General features: G+C 53.9%; 2 protein-coding genes across 4 annotated transcripts in view; one reads left to right on the plus strand and one right to left on the minus strand.

Moving 5' to 3' along the window:
* On the minus strand, nt 1-10058 carry Otop2 (otopetrin 2). Of its 2 annotated transcripts, none has more exons than XM_052758124.1 (8): nt 9611-10058; nt 9132-9308; nt 8531-8875; nt 7536-7672; nt 5973-6031; nt 5468-5601; nt 2426-3303; nt 1-493 (listed from the first exon to the last, which is right to left on the minus strand). In XM_052758124.1, exons 3-8 carry the CDS (start codon nt 8841-8843, stop codon nt 323-325), a joined length of 1692 nt encoding a protein of 563 aa, XP_052614084.1. In that variant the 5' UTR covers nt 8844-8875; nt 9132-9308; nt 9611-10058; the 3' UTR covers nt 1-322. The 2 variants fall into 2 exon arrangements, with proteins under 2 accessions (XP_052614084.1, XP_052614086.1); XM_052758126.1 differs by having other exon boundaries at nt 2426-3300; nt 9611-10056.
* Nucleotides 10059-10169: 111 nt separating this feature from the next.
* Nucleotides 10170-16923, plus strand: part of Ush1g (USH1 protein network component sans) — a 6852-nt gene continuing 98 nt past the window's right edge. The window contains exons 1-3 of one of the 2 annotated variants that reach the window (XM_052758128.1): nt 10170-10525; nt 12824-14050; nt 15114-16923. The exon at nt 15114-16923 is cut by the window's right edge and continues 98 nt beyond it. In XM_052758128.1, coding sequence (XP_052614088.1) covers nt 10362-10525; nt 12824-14045 — 1386 coding nt within the window. In that variant the 5' untranslated portion in view covers nt 10170-10361 and the 3' untranslated portion in view covers nt 14046-14050; nt 15114-16923. The remainder of the gene's footprint in view (nt 10526-12823; nt 14051-15113) is intronic. The other variant, XM_052758127.1, reaches the window with a different exon arrangement.

Raw genomic sequence — 16923 nt, forward strand, 5'->3', positions numbered from 1 at the left:
TGTGGTTGCAGGTTTATTGGTTCCTAGCTCCAGACAGTGCACAGGCCACATGACTGGGATTAGTGATAGAGCCAGAGACCACATTTCCAGATCCTGTCTGGTCCTAGGGAATGCTTGCAGGGACTCATTTCCCTGCCTGGGTCTCCCCAGGCTCCAGGATCATGCAGGAGTAGATGGACACGTCTCAATTTTGATTTAAAAATTCATCCTGGAAAAATAAACTTCGATGAAAAGTCTAGTTTCAGGCAGGCAGGGAGTGAGTGCCAGCCCAATTCACTCCCAGAGGAGCTGGGGTTCCTCTGTCCTGTTTCTGTGTGGCGCTTCAGGACAGCACATAGACCTCCAGCAGACTGGAGACAGCATGCATTCTGTAGAAGATGCCAAATGGCAGACAGATGTTGACGATGGCCGCCCAAAGGGAGTAACCGTAAAAGTCTACCTCCACGGTATTGCTGAAGTGTGGGCGGGCGCCGAAGGCAGGCATGATCCATAGCTGTTGGGGGAGAGGGGTGCATTAGGAGCCTGCTTGTGACTTCTGTGGGCTTTGTTGGGCATGAAAGAATGGGATCCCAGCCTTCTAGTTTGGTGGCCATCAGAGACTGTCACCCACCTCTAGCAGAGAGGACAGGGCCTGGGTGAGGAGCGGAGGAAGTGTGTCTAATTGAACTGGTCCACTCCTAGTCTGGGGACCACCTGAAGTCACTCCTCCCACCCCTGGCCTCCCTATCAGATGGAAGTTCCAGAAGGTGATGTGAGAAGTTGATACAAGCAGCTGAAGGGTGAAGGGGCCACTGGGAAGAAGTGTGTTTGAGTACTGACGTAGACTCAATCAAGCCGAGGGAAGGGTTAGGGGACGGGTGGGGGGTGCGGGGGTGGTGCGGGTCAAAGCCTAGCCAGGAGGCCGCCCCACTCCAGCCCTCCAGGAGTGCTACTCCTGTTTCACGTCTCCTCCTTGTCCCTTCCATGTGTGGGAGAAGTCAAAGGCTAGACTCCTGCTTCACCTCCACATAGGAACTCAGACCTTCCTTATGGGTGTGGGATACGGAGACAGAAAGTCCTCAAGGCTAGCCTAACCCCTATGCCAATTAACTCCATTCTCGGGGGACATCGCAGCCTCTCCTGAGTCTGCTTCTCTTCTAGAAAATGAGCAGTGGGAGGATGCTTCCAAGAGTGGTTTGGACTCAGATACGTGGAGCAAGAACGGCTGGAAGGTAGCTCTCAACCTCAAGGCCGGGCTGGGGGTGGGGGAGGGGCAGAGGCAGAGAGGCCATATTACCAAAGTGGGCCCTAGATAAAATGAGGCTTTGAGTCTTATTGCTTCTCCTGGTAAGGCCAGAGCTTGAAGACTGAAATGTTTTTTTTTCTTTAAAGCAAAATTGACTGTTGGAAGTCTTCATGGTTCATATTCCCAGCCTCAGGATATGCCTGAGATCCACAGTTATCATTTGGTGTAGACTGGTTAAAGAACTGGTCTTGGAAGCAATATTTTGGGAACCAGCACACAAGGATGTTCAATTCCCTTACGTAAAAAGATACATAAAATGACTTACATACATCTTCTTGTATACTTCAAATTACTGTGTCCACAATATATATAAATGTTATAGAAATAGTTTGCACTTTGTTTTGTTTAGAGCATAATGACAAGGAAAAAATATGTTCAATATGATCGGAATTTTTTCCCTAGTATTTTCCATCTAAGGGTTGGGCAAATCCTGGGGCCTGCAGATCCAGAGGCTGACTGTCCTCATAGGTGCATATTTCTGTATCAGATATTTCTGTGTTGGGGATCGTGTCTGCACTGGAGCTCGGCTATGCTGGGTGTAGCTATACTAGGAATGTTCCTCTTTGGGGGTGCCATCTTACTATGAGGGTTTCTGCTTTGGGGTATTTCTTTCCAGAGGACATACTTGTACTGGATGAAGCCTCTCACTCCTTGCCAAGTCATCTGAGAGGGGGCAGCTGCTGTACACACCGCTCTTCCCAGTAGCCCCTCCGCTGCAGCCTGCCAACAGACTGCTCACACTTACGCTGATCTTTGCGACTTCCTGAGGCTGCTCCAATTATTCTGAGAAGCCAGCAGGTCACAAGATCCTGGGAGCAGTCACACCTCCCACCTGGGGGTGAGGGCCTTCACCCCTCCACATCAGCTCTCAGATCCCTCTCACTTCCACCCAGCCCCCATGTCAGCCTTCCCCGGGACCCCTCATCAGCTGCCAACACGCCAGAGGGCTGGGATTGCATGCTCCCTGCGCCCTGAAAGGCTGTTTGCCCAAAGGCTGCAGCTGTCTCTTTCTGAATCTGCTCCTGTGTAAAATTCTAGAATGAGTCTTTGGCAAGACAGAGAAGGTTAAGCAGTCAGCAATCTTCCCCCAATCTAGAAGCATCCCCACCCCACTCACCCTCCTGTCCCTCAACTACTCACAATGACGTTGCAGAGTAGAAGAAACAGAGAGATGTCTTTTAGGCACCGACGTCGCCAATGGCACCTGGGGGCTGAGATGATGGCCACTGCTTCCTGGGGACTTTCTGGGTTGGGGCTGACCAGCCTGGGGGTGGGTGGGCAGGAGGGCAAGGTGTGAATGGCATCCAGGTTGGCAAAGGTGATGCCTTGGCAGGGCTCCTTGGGGGGCGTTTCACAAGGCTCAGCCCCAGGCGGTCCTCGGTGGAGGCTTTCAATGATGAACACATTCTGGAAGGTGTGCTGGGCAATCATGAGCAGAGCATGTGACAGATTGAGTGCCCCCAGCAGGTCCCTGGGTGAGCCCACCACCACGGCCACAATGGAGTAGTAGGAGATGGCATACTGGCCCAGGGCGGCACCCATTAGCAGGGCTACATCCAGGGTACGTGTTGGGTTTTTATGGTGGTCCATGGCCCGACGATCAAAACGATAGATGACTGAGCCACTCAGGCTGACCAAAGTCATGAGCCCCAAACAGACGATGTTGAAGCTGTAGTAGGTGACCAGGCCCTGCTGGGTATGGCCTCTCTCTCCACTCACCTGGACCTCATAGAGGATGAAGACAGCCAGGCCCACAACAAAGAGTAGCAGGCCCAAGACTGGACCAGCGAAAAAGGTCTCCCGGAAGAGGCTGACCCTGGACGGTATGTGGCCGTGGCCATGGGTGGACACAAGCAGTCTGCCCACGTTCTTCCACATGACGTACAGCATGGTAGAAGCGAAGAGGCTGTACTCGATGTTGAAGGGATATAGGTAGAAGTAGCCTTGCTGGAAGATCTGGCAGATGGCTGTGCTGCAGGAGCACGGGTCTCCTCCAGCTGTGCCGCCTGCACGCTCTGCTGTGGGGAGAAGGACACAGGGCTGGGCTCTACCCTCCTCTCCTAGTTTGTGACAAGTGAAGCGGTGGTTCTCTCTGCCAGGCACCACCGCAGCCCAAAGGACCTCACAGGGTCTAGAGTCTTCACTCATTCCACAATTATTGGTTGTGCCAGACACTACAAGACAAATCAGTGCTAAAAATAAAAAAGTAAAACAATAAAAATCTGGGGCTTGGAGAAGCCTCAGTTTATAAAGCACTTGGCATGCAGGCATAAGAACCAGAGTTGGGAGTCGGGCGGTGGTGGTACAAGCCTTTAATCCCAGCACTTGAGAGGTAGAGCCAGGTGGATCTCTGTGAGTTTGAGGTCAGCCTGGTCTACAGAGGGAGATCCAGGACAGGTACCAAAACTACACAGAGAAATCCCGTCTTGAAAAAAAAAATAAAAAAAGAAAGAACCAGAGTTGGACTCCACAGTACCCATGTAAAAAGCTTGGCATGGTGGAGGCAGGGGATCCCTGAGGCTTGCTGGCCAGGCAGTTTAGCTGAGGCTGTGAGGGCCAGGTTGAATGAGATAACTTGTCTCAGAAAGTAATGAGGTGGAGGGCCAGAGTGATGGCTCAGCAGATGAAAAGGTGCTTGCCACCAATTACCACCAACCCTATGACCTAAGTGTAATTCCTAGGTGGAACGAGAGACCCAACTCCTGAAAGTTGTTTTATGACCTCTGTACACACACACACACACACACACACAGAGAGAGAGAGAGAGAGAGAGAGAGAGAGAGTCTAAAAATACATAAATACCTGTAAAAATACAGAAGGAATTGAGGAACCACTTAATGTTGACCTCTGGCTTGCACACACACACACACACACACACACACACACACACACACACACACTCAAACAGAAATTAAAAAGAAAATGAGAACTACAAATCTGAGCACCTCCATTTCTCCAGTGCCTCCTGATCCATGAGGACACTTTGCTCCCTGAGTTAGGCACACTCTGGTCCTCATAAAAGGAAGCACTCTCCCCTAGCTCAGCTCCCTACAGCTCTCTCCACATTTGACAGCTCAGAGCTCCAGCTGCTGTGTCCAGACCGACCCCCACCACGATTTCCATCATTGTGGTTTGTGCCACGATGAGGGGGAATTCAGAATGTGCTGTCTAGGATGCCTGGGTCCTCTGCAAATGGCTCTTTTGGCTCCAGAGCTTCCCCAGCGGGATCTGTGGATGAAGAATCTGAGGGCCAGTGAGGCATGAGAATTAATGGGTGAGCCAAGGAAAAACGCGTAACTCCGAATGCTATAGCTTCTCCTGCTCTGGAGTGTCACCTGTTAAGGTGACCACCTGTCTGGGGCTGTCTTCTCCATCATCAAGATTCCCTGCATACACCAGGTGGCTCTTATCAGTCCTTCTACACTGGGGTCTCTTTGCAGGCCAGGGTCATGGTTCCAATTTCTGAAGCCTCCCTTGTGACAGTAGAGGTTGGTATATGTGGGAGTCTTAGTTATCTAGTTTGGTCCTGGATAGAGGAGAAGTCCAGAGATCTAGAACCAGTGAGTGGACTGTGAAGGGTGTTCTTTCTCAGGGTAACTCACTGGCTAAAAGCAAAGGTGCATTTGAACACTTCCATTTTAGGCTGTGTGACCTTGGGCAACTATTTAGCCTCTCTGTGCCTAGTGTCTGCTTTTATAAAATGGGAACATTAGTAACATTAGTGATATGTATCTCCAAAGGGAAGTTGTTAAGTAGAACATTTGAGGCATTCTGCACCAAGCAAAGCAGTCATATGTCCAAGCGATGATGTCATCATGACGTCATAACATGGGGGGCGGATTTCTTGCCTTTCCTTTCTCCCCTGGCTGGAAAGGCTGAACCACTTTGTCTCACTTCCCTTCCTCAATGCTGTCACTCTCGTCCTTGGGCTCCTTCTCGGTGGGATGGAGATCTGGACGGTGTGGCTAAGACTGTACCCTCGAGGGTGAGGAAATACACCATACTCTCTGGTTCCTTGTTGCCCCTACTCACAACTCCGAGGGAGCGCCTGGAGTGGAGGAGGCCCAGGGCTTCTCCCTTTACCACCGTGCCCTGGCAAAGGCGTGGTTGACTGACTGTGAACACGCAACGCGCCCAGCCAGTGCCTGGCAGCCACAGGACCAGCGCTAACAGGGGACTCACGGTCAGGGGCGAGGCGGGTGTGGCTGGTGTTGCCGAGAGAGCTGCTGTAGGAGTGGGCCTGGTGCACGGACTCATCCACGACAGCTGCCATCCAGATGGCCAGGTTGGTGGTGAGGGTGAACATGAGCCCACACCTGTTTCAGGACGATGGGCGAGGAGAATAAAGGGCCCGTGAGTCTTGGACTCACTATGGGTCCCTGGCAAAGCAAGGCAGGGTGGGGAGTCCTCCTGAGAAACGGGCCCCGATGAACAGGGGGGTTGAACTTGGAAGCAAGACTCAGGCGGGTGGGATGCCAGATAAGAGGGGGCCAGCGAGTGTCCTGAGGCTCAGGCCCCACTAGGGGAAAGGGCACGGTCCAGGCAGTGGAAAGTAAGATGACAAAGAGGAAGGGGTGGCTGAAACCCCACCCGGGACTTAGGGAGAAGAGCCACACCCCGGATGACAAGTCTCCTCTCTCATGCCAGGTGAGCCCTTGGCCCACAGACACTGAACTGTGGTTCTTACCGGGTCAGGTCCAGGTGGGTGTGGATACAGTCTTTAGCAGAGACCCAGAGAAAGTAAGTCTACACAGAGAGAGGGGGACAGTTTCAATACTGTGTACATGGGCTAGTCTCAGAATGCAGTGCCCACCCACACCCAGTATGACACTTTCTCTATCCCAATAACCCTTAGACTAACCAAGTTTATTTTAGCGTTACAAAGGAAAAGGAATAATTTTTCTTTCTACTCTATACTTCAGCTTGCTTTAAAAAAAAAGTGGCTCTCTGTTCCTTAAAGATTAGATCAAACTTCGCATGTAAGACATTTTCATCTTGATGAGATTTGGAGGGCCTGGAGTGATACAGGGGCAAATGGAGTCTTGGCTACCAAGTGACATACTTCTGGGAGCAAGGCCAGGCTCAGACTAGATCTTGCTCAAGGTAAAAACGGCCTCTGGGTTTTATTGTTGCTGAGACAGGGTCTCTCTATGCAGCGCTGGTTGACCTGGAACTCCATACGTAGTCTAGGCTGGCCTCAAATTCACAGATGTCTGTCTGCCTCTGCTTCCCAAGGGCTAGCCTTGAACTCATTATGTAGCAGAGAGTTGCCTTGAACTCTTAACTGTCCTATCAACACCTCTGGCCTCTCTGTCCACATCCCCTGCTGTCTTCTTCCTTCTGAAGAAGGAAGGAGATTTTGTGGATCTGAAAGACTTTACCCTCGTCTGACTATCGATGAGTCCCTGCCATGGGACTTACTGATGTGGGGGTATTTGTGTTTTCATTTTTCCTGAGCACTCTTCAAACTTATAAAATGTAAAAGACTAAAGCTACATAAAGTGCCACAGACACATGTGTGTGGCACTGTGGACATCTGGGTGCCAGGCGGATGCTTCAAGGCATGGCACCATTCCTGGTCAGCTTCCTTGTACTACAAGGTGAACTTCTCTTCTGGTCCCATGCAAGAGCAGTCCTGCCGCAGCTGAGTCAGCACTTTCAAAATGGTCTTTATGCAACACATTAAAACAAAAAAACCTAGAGAGCCAGGTGTGACACGCCAGGTGTGACACACTCCCGAAATCCCCGCGCTCGGGAGTTCAAGGCCAGTCTGGGCTGCGTGAAGTGAGTCACAAGAGGAAAAAGAAAAGAAATTGATTTGAACTTGTCTGAAAAACCACAGTTACGGGATGCCCTGCCTCCTAAACAAATAGCAAACATGGAGATCAAACAAGCCATAGCCATGGTCATGGCCATAGCACAACCCTAGTCAGAGACTGATGCCCTCCATGGACACCCGAGGTTCTATCAGACAGGGCCAGCTGTCACAACTTGCACCTCCTAGGTGTTAATTACTGGCACCACTTAGGTTGAAATAAAATTGCAGCACCCCTAAGTAGGAATTCACATTTAGACACCACTTCATGAGTCAGCGTTTCCCTGTTTATGGGCTCATATGATCCCTACCACAGTCGGATTCCAGTTACTGAATTGCTCAGGGTTGGGGGGTGGGTACGTGTGGAGTTCAGATCTCCTGAGCTCTTGCCAAGCATCAGGCTCTTCCCCATATGGGGACATTCCTTCTACCCACCTGGACAATGACAAACACAGCTTGGATGATGGGGTGCAGGATCTTGATGGCCGACTGGCACTCAAAGAAACTGGAGTAGTAACCAGTCTTGAAGACATCCATGACAAGGGTACAAATCCCAAACAGCACAAGCCCACCTGAATCAGGGCCAGCAGGAGAGTAGTACATCAGAGAGGCAGGAGAGAGGGCTTGTAGGGTGGAGGATAGGTTCTGAGGGGGAGTGGCTAGTTGGGAGGGGTGGAGAGAATGGGTAGACAATTGGATGGAAGAATGGGCCAGTAGAGAGGGTGAGAGGATGAGTGAATGGATGGATGAATACATGAAGGGTCAAATGTGTGACTGAAAGATGAATGAATGGGTGGATTGAAGGTTGAGTGTGTAAATGAACAGGTGGATAGGTGGATGAGTGGAGAGGTTGGTAGAATGAATGGATGGATGCATGAATGTATGAATGGACTAATGGATGGACTGAGAGATTACTGGGTGGATGGATGAGGGCATTAACAGGTGGATGGGTGGAGGAATGCATGGAGAGGGTGAGGGACAGATAAATGGATGAACAGGTGCATGGGCAAACTGAAGGGCTGGGAGATGAATAGGTAGGTGGAAGATGAGCGTGTGAGTGAGTGGGAAGAGGGTGGACAATCTGTGTCCCCTCCGCTGCACAGACAAGGGGAAAGCCTTGAGACAGAACTTGTTAGCTGCTATTATCTTGTACGTTTTTTGCTCACAGTCAAAAGCTGTGCATGACCATCTCTGTCCAATCTTTAGACAAGGCAAAGAATCCTCCACCTCTCTTTACCCTCTAGGACCGGTCCGTTTCCCTCCCTCCACCCTACATCTTCATCCCACCCCAATGAGCTCTGGCCACATCACTCTTCCCAGGGAACTTTACACCTATCTACCCAAACTCACACCCTGCAGATCCTCCATGAGCCCCAGACTGCAGCTCCCCACCGTGCCCACCCTGCTCTTGTCCCCATCTCCCAGGGCACCTCGGAGCCAGATGGGGCCGGCATGCGCGTCCCGGTAGGGCACGGCATCCGGACAGCGCGCAGTGCGGAGGAGATAGAAGACTATCCACAGCGCGGCCAGGAGCATCATGGTGGTGAGCAGCGCGAACACGTCGGTGTCATACACGGCCACCTTGTTGAAGGCACCGCCGCTGATGAGCGTGCAGGCGAGCAGCAGCACGTTGACAGCCAACAGCACCGACAGTAGGCGGCCGCCCTTTTTCCACACCTCGCGGGGGCTTGCCCGAGGTCCCGGCAGGCTCTCCTTGGGATGCGGGACCAGCTCCTCCGACATGGTGGGGCGGCTGGAGGAGGTTGAAGGGATCACTGTGGGGGGAGGGTGAAGGAGGACAGGATTCCAGGTCAACCCGGGGAGCTCTTCTTTTCCTCCTACATGATCCCTGGATTTGGGGACCCCGGAATGTGGGGACTAAGGGTGCTAGACCAAGTACCGGGGAAGAAGAGAAAAACTGAAGACTGAACCTTTCCCACCTGGACCGGAAATATTGTACAGAAAGAAGTAGTGGCACTAGGCGGGATCCCGCACAAGGTCCCACTCCCCAAATCTGACGGGGGCACGCACCTGGCTGCACCGGGAGCCAACACCAAGTTGGGGGTCAAGGGGCAGCGAGCGTCTCCTCTCTCCCACGCCGGGCTGGACCAGTGCTTTATACCGGAGAGGGCAGAATGATTTACAGCCACAAGAGCTCGGCTCCATAAACCTCTCAGTCCCACTCACATGATCCATCTTTTCTCCGAGCTGAATTTAGGGAAGCCAGATAAGGTGAGATTTATATTTACCTGTTAAGATCCCCTCACCCTGTTGCGCTGGCGTGGCCAGAGTCCAGGCGCGGCCCCATACTGCGGTACCTAGAGAGTCTTCCGCCCCCAATACCCACCGCAGCCTGGTACTAAGAGATAGCACCCACCCAAAGCCTGTAGAGCTGACCCCCACCCCCAGTGCCAGCCTGCACCTAGATGCCGTTGCAGCTCAGGAGCCACCTATATCTTGGATCTTGCTTGCTGCCCCGAGATCGGGACAACGGTTCTCCCTTTCCCCACCTGCCCTCAGAGTGATCCAAGTTCGGTCTTCCTGTATCCCTTACTACTGCTTCCCGGAGATGCTTGTTGGATGCTGCAAAGTCTGGTTCCCATGCGGTGCCCGAAGCCGGCTTGCAGTAGTTTAGCGCCTCCTGCTGGAAAGCTGTTGTCCGACCCCACGCGATTAGGCTAGCTCTGCAGGGATTGCTGTGCCCTGCTCGCGGATTGTCTTGCAGTGAGTGGGTCTTCCCGACCCTCTAGGCCACCGTCCTCCGGATCAGAACTGCCTTTCCATCCCACCCTCAGACACCACTCTCCCACCCTTGGCCCGTTCCTTTTGACGCGTGAAGAAATCAGGGAGTTCAGCACCCGGAACTCTGTCGAAGACATACTAAATGTCACTCTACTGAACCTCAAGGGGCCCAACGCCAGAGTAGACGCTTTTGGCACGAGAGAGCTGGACTTCACTAGAGTCACCCGTGTGCTGAAAAGCAGGGCGTTTAGGACCCAGGGGAAGCTCCTGGGCGGCTCCTGAGCAGTGAGAGATTTCCCCCCTCCCTCCCTCCCCTGGTGCACGGCTCAGATGTCCTGTGTAGTCTGTAGTCGTGGCTCTGGCGCTCCGCATCCTCCATCTGCAGCAGCAGGGGCTGGTGGCACAGGCCCCTGCCCAGACCCTTCCCTCAAACCCATGTTTCAGCCCTAACCCGGCTGCCCTCCCCGTCGGGGGCCATTTCTCAGTGCCCTTTGCCCGACCCTTCCAACTCGGGCCGCCATGAATGACCAGTATCACCGGGCCGCCAGGGATGGCTACCTGGAACTCCTCAAGGAGGCCACCCGGAAGGAGCTGAATGCCCCCGACGAAGATGGCATGACCCCCACCCTCTGGGCTGCCTACCATGGCAACCTGGAGTCGCTGCGTCTCATTGTGAGCCGAGGGTGAGTATACCCTCTGCCCCCAGCCAGCAGGCAACCCTAAGAACCCTGTGTCCCGAACCTCGTGTCATTGCTTACCCTTCCTTTCCCCTGAGGTGCCCTCTTCCGTATGGATAGCCTCTAAGGTGGTGCAGCCTGCCACACTTTGAGAGACACACGTGGAGGGGAGATCAGCTGAGGCTTGTGACACTTGGGCACTGTATGTAGGGCTTAGAGGAGAGGAACTAAAATGAGGGGGTGTCTATGATTATGGGATGGGGGCTGCAGAGTAAGTCAAAGGTCAAAGACATTGCTGGGTTGGGGGTTGGGGGCACCTGGAAGCAAGAATGAGGGGAAGGTGGGAACCTGGTTTCCAAGGGCCTACAAGTGGGGGCCAGAAAGAGAGACCTTCACTGCCTACTCCCCAACCTGGGAGTCAAAAGGCTGTCCCCACAGCACCAATGGCTCCCACAGGACGAGTCTCCCACGGACCTGCGTCTTCTCACCGCCCCACTCCTGAGATTTATGGGCACTGTCCACACTACCAAATGTCACTGGTTCAGCCAGGGATGAGCTCTCTGTACCCCTCCCCCACGGCAGGACCTAGGAGTGGGAAGCCATGGTGTGTGGAGGGAGGGTGGGCACAGAGTCCACCTGGAGGGGTCAAGCAATGAAGGATCCAGGGTCACTGAAGTGAGTTGGGGGAAGGGAACTAAATCACATTACTTGAAAATCCTAACATCAACAATTTGCTAGGGCTGGCCCCATACTGGTGTGGCCTGGACAGGAAAAGGATGCCTGCCCCAAGAGGGCTCATGTGAATGACTCAGGCTCTAGGGGTCAAGGGGAGGGGCAGGGGTTGTGCTGGCCCTGGTATTTGGAGGGCCTGAATGCATGGGTGAAGGGTTTCTTTCTCCCTCTGACAGGTCCCTGGGTCTAACAGCAGGTGGGAACAGTCGGGATTAGACTGTTAGCACTTAGAGGCCAAGACTCCAGCAGGGCACACAGTGTTCCATCCCCTTGTGCATCCTCAGAGAGACTCATGGGAGTCTCATGCAGGGGTGTAAAGGAAAGAGGGCTTGTCCTTGGCTCTCCAAAGCCCTCAAGTTCTACAGAGGCAAGGATTTGTACTTGATGAGGGAGGGTCTATGGACTTGGCAATCAGAGGGGTAAGCTGAAGTGGGGGTGTGCTGGGAGGTGTTGAGACAAGGGAGTGATTCTTTCCCCAGCTCTGGGCTGGCCTTGTGGCCTCATTAGTGTGGAGCAGGGCCCTATGCTAGGACCAGAGAGAGAGAGAGGCAAGATTCCCAGAGAAGCCAGCAGGAGCTGGGCTATGGGCGGGAGTCAGACCCGGAGGACATTACAGAGGGTTGCTGGAGGGCACCAGGCCACCGGCTTCAAAGGGCAACCTGAACAAGGGAGAGCGGTACAGTCAGGTCTCAGGCCCTCTTCCTTTCCAGTTCTGGCTGTCCCCACAGTCCCCTAATGGCCCAGGCCAAGACCCGACACCTGCTCTAACACTGGCGTTGCCAGGCCTGGCCCTGCTCCCTGCAGACATGGTGGTGCCCACTGCATGCCAGCACGCACCCTCTCACGCTCTTCCAGGTTTAAGCCCAGCACACACCACACTCTAGTCCTCTCACACAATCACCCTGTAACATGTGGCTTCACAAACCACCTCACCCGCCTAGAGACCCAGACTCAGCCCTGGCCCACCACCTCTCTGGGCCAGCTCCCCGCAGGGTCCATGAATAATTCACTCTTTTCTTTCAGCGCATCAAATATTTATCCCCTGAGATTCCCAGCCCTCCCTTCTGTAGAGGAAGGCCCGCCCCACCCCGCCTCCTAGGTAGCCCCGCCCCTTTGTAGGTTGGACCATCCACCACACTCCCACACCCCGGTGCTGTGCTCAGTCCTGATACATCTGTTGGCTCATCTCCTCGGAGTCTAGGGCTCAGCCCCATAGATTTCTTTAGGTCAATGGTTCTCAACCTTCCTAATGCTGCGACCCTTAATACAGTGTTGTGGTGACCCCTGAACCATAAAATTACTTCGTTGCTACTTCATAACTGTAATTTTGCTACTGTTATGAACCGTAATGTAAATATCTGATATACAGGATATCTGATATGTGACCCTATTGGGTTCGCGACCCATAGATTGAGAACCTCTGCTTTAGGGGATGCTGTGCTGCAGGCCCAGGATGCTCTCAATGTCTCTGGGTTTTCCTTTCTTTTTCTGGTTCCCCCCAACCCAGATTTCTTATACCTCCAACCTGAGCCCACGGTCTGACTTGCTAAAAGGACTCATCCTTCCTCTCAGGGGTGATCCGGATAAGTGTGACATCTGGGGAAACACACCCTTGCATCTGGCAGCTTCCAATGGCCACCTGCACTGCCTGTCCTTCCTCGTGTCCTTCGGGGCCAACATCTGGTGCCTGGACAATGACTACCACACGCCACTGGACATGGCCGCTATGAAGGGCCACATGGAGTGCGTGCGCTATCTGGACTCCATCGCAGCCAAGCAGAGCAGCCTCAACCCGAAGCTGGTGGGCAAGCTGAAGGACAAGGCCTTCCGCGAGGCAGAGCGGCGCATCCGCGAGTGCGCCAAGATGCAGCGCAAGCACCACGAGCGCATGGAGCGGCGCTACCGGCGAGAGCTGGCCGAGCGCTCCGACACGCTCAGCTTCTCCAGTCTCACGTCCAGTACCCTGAGCCGCCGGCTGCAGCACCTGACGCTGGGCAGCCAGCTGCCCTACTCGCAGGCCACACTGCACGGCACGGCCAAGGGCAAGGGCAAGATCCAGAAGAAGCTGGAGAGGCGCAAGCAGGGGGGCGAGGGCACCTTCAAGGTCTCTGAGGACGGGCGCAAAAGCGTCCGGTCGCTCTCGGGCCTGCAGCTAGGCAGCGATGTGATGTTTGTGCGCCAGGGCACCTACGCCAACCCCAAAGAATGGGGCCGTGCCCCACTCAGGGACATGTTCCTCTCGGATGAGGACAGCGTCTCTCGTGCCACACTGGCTGCCGAGCCTGCCCACTCGGAGGTCAGCACCGACTCAGGCCACGACTCCTTGTTTACTCGCCCCGGTCTGGGGACGATGGTGTTTCGAAGGAACTATCTGAGCAGCGGGCTGCACGGGCTGGGCCACGAGGACGGGGGCTTGGACGGGCCAGGGACAGCGCGGGGTCGGCTGCAGAGTTCCCCCAGCCTGGACGATGACAGCCTGGGCAGTGCCAACAGCTTGCAGGACCGCAGCTGTGGGGAGGAGTTACCCTGGGATGAGCTAGATTTGGGCTTGGATGAGGACTTGGAGCCTGAGACCAGCCCCTTGGAGACCTTCCTGGCTTCCTTGTATTTGGAGGACTTTGCCTCCCTCCTGCGGCAGGAGAAGATTGACCTGGAGGCCCTGATGCTGTGCTCAGACCTCGACCTCCGCAGTATCAGCGTGCCCCTGGGGCCTCGGAAGAAGATTCTGGGGGCCGTGAGGAGGCGCAGGCAGGCGCTGGAGCGCCCACCGGCCCTGGAGGACACAGAGCTGTGAGTGCGGTATGGGACAGGGGAGCTACCTTTTCAGTAATGGGAGGGGGCTTAACACCTTATTCCACAAAAATCAAAGCTGTCATCAACTACAAGAGGTCCATTATCACCAGCTCAGAAACAAACAAACAAAACAACTAGCCAGTTTGCTAATTGGAGGCTTTCTTATCATAGCTGATACAGTCCTGGGGTAATCCAAATGAGGGGGTTCGGGGGGGAATGAGCATTTTAGTACACGTGGGATACATTCAGAGTAATCATGGCTAGGGTTTTAAAAGCCTTTCAGACAGGGTCTCCTGGAACCCAAGCTGGTTTTAAACTTGTTGTATAGCTGAGAATGACCTTGAATTTCTGATCCACCTTCCAAGTGCTGGGGTCTGAACCCAGGCTTTGTGCATGCTAGGCAAGAACTCTCTACCCACGGAGCTACATTCCCAGCCCCAAAGCTGGGATGTTTTTGAGCCCTCACTCCTTCCAGGTCCTTGAGCAAATGTTTTTGTTGAATCCTAAGTTCCATTCCCAGTGTGCCACAGGTGAGGCAGTGGAGGATCAAGGACTAGACTACAGTTCACCCCATGCCTCATCATGGTTCCCTGCGGAGATGACCTGATCTTGGGTTGGGTTTGGCTCTAGAGCCTGGGGAGCAGCCAACTGCTCTGGGATGGAGGTGTTTCATCAACACCTCATCTCAACTGCCCACTCTCTCAAGGCCGATGTGTTTTATCTACTGTCCCCAAGCCCTGCTCCCAACAGGCCCAACCGCAGCCTTGGAGGCACAACTGCATGTCTAGAAAAGCAATCATAGCAGCTCAAAGCCTCACCTGTCCCTCCTGCCCACTGGAGCATCCCACAAGCTCACTGCCCTTCCGTTTGGTATCTAAGGGGCAAGGCTGGCCGTGAGAAGGCGGTCTGGCTCACAATTCAGGGACTGGGGGAGTCAGTGCCCCTTTCCTGACCACCAGCCTGAGGAGAGAGGGGGTAGCTAAGTCATCGGAGTGGCTGGTCTTGGAAGGAAATGATGTCTTGAGGGCTATCTTCTAAACCCGGCTTCTATCTGTCTCTTTCTCCACAGATGAAAGGTTCTCCTCTCCTCAGACCAAAGTGAATTAATTGCAAGTTGCCACAACCCGTGGTGGGGACCAGAGGTCCTCACGATTGCCATCCCTGCAGCCTCTTCTCCAAGAGCAAAGGTCACATGGATCATCTCCCTCAAAACCCTGTCCACACTCTGAAGGAGAGGTGTAGCCTCTCCAGGCTGCATTCCAGAGCACCACTTCTGAGCAGTGTTGGAGTCCCTGAGTCACCTCATTGAAAAACCCTGAATTACGAGAGGATTGGTGCTTAGGGACTGACTGGTCCTGGGGGCTAGATGACATCAGACCTGAATTAGAAATAGAATGTGAAGGGGGGGGGCAGCTTGACCTGTTGCAGGTACATCACCTCCCCACCCACCCATCCTCTCCAGCCCTTCTTAGGGGTGGGAGCGGGGTCCTGTTCTTTTTCAGGCTGGAAACTTACTGCTTCCTACTTATTGTAACGGAAGAGTTTGGGTACCCCCTCCTCATACACCCAAGAAGGGAGGTTTCTCAGCCAGGCTCTTCAGCCAAATGCCTGGTCTTTCACTCCCTAGCACATCCCCTCTCACAAAAGGCCAGTCCCTTCTCTTTCACCCACTGGTCATGGCCACCGCTGGAGAGCCAGGCTGGGTAGACTGGTGTAACTGGTACTTGCCCAGCTCATTCTGGGAGCCCAGACTGTCTCTTTTAGCTTCACCCCCACTCCACTGTACCACCTGTTTTCCCCAGGGCCTCCCGAAGACCAGGGGGCCTAGAAGCAAGGTACGTCAGTATTGTGGCCTCAAGTGTGCCTGACTGTAGAATCACGTCTGCTAACTGCCTCAGAGTCTCCCAGGCCTGGACAGGCAGGGGCTGGACACAGTCTGTGTCAGGCTCAGTGTGGGAAAGCTCTGTGAGGAAGATTCTGGAAGATGTGGAGAACCTGAGGTCCTGATCATGCCCCGGCTCCCAAGGCGCTCTCTCTCTCTCTGTATGGTGTGTGCACATAGGATGTGTGTATTTTGTGTGAATTTATATATTAGTGTGCATATAGGTGTGTGTAGTGTGTGTGTGTGTGTGTGTGTGTGTGTGTGTGTGCTGTGCATATAAGGTGTATGCATTGTGCGTGTGTGTGTGTGTGTGTGTGTGTGTGTGTGTGTGTGTGTGTGGTATATATGTGTAGTGTGCATATAGGGTGTGTGTAGTGTGTGTATGTGTGTGTTGGGGTTGGTCAGAGGATTTCCCTCAGGGTCTGGAGAGGCCTGGGCTACCCTTGACTAGGCATGGATCATGGAGAAGTGGGAACTCACTGTGTTGAGCCCTGTGATGGTATGGAGATGAAAACCAGAGCAAAGGCTAGTCCAGAGGGAGGTCCTCAGAGTGTGTCCTCATGGCTCTTCCACCACACCAAGGTTAGAGATGTGGTTAAGTCCCTCAGGAGCCACATGCATGCAGGGTCACATCCAGCCCCCTGCCCCTCACATGTCCCTCCTCCTTGTCAACAGTGAACTCGCATCCCATTCTGGACTTGAGCTCAGAGAGCAGGGAGTGTGCACAGCCTCTAGCTCCTCCTTGAGCTCTCTTGGGCAGAGGAAAGAACCCGAAGACCTCTGTGTTCTGTCTGGAGGTGCACTACCCATGCACACACAGTTCTGAGTGTGGAGGAGGTGGCTTCTTTCCCACCACCACCCCGAGTCACCCCCACCTAGCCTTCTTGTTTTCTGGGCCCAAGCCTGGGGCCACCTCCAAGTGCCGACTCTTCTTTCCAGAGCCCCCAGGTACTGCTGTTCCTCACCTCTTCTGACTGTTTACTGCCTCGGCCCCTCC

Source organism: Peromyscus californicus, unplaced genomic scaffold (assembly GCF_007827085.1).
Source record: "Peromyscus californicus insignis strain IS unplaced genomic scaffold, ASM782708v3 Scaffold_3__1_contigs__length_106647218, whole genome shotgun sequence".
NCBI classification, from domain to species: domain Eukaryota; kingdom Metazoa; phylum Chordata; class Mammalia; order Rodentia; family Cricetidae; genus Peromyscus; species Peromyscus californicus.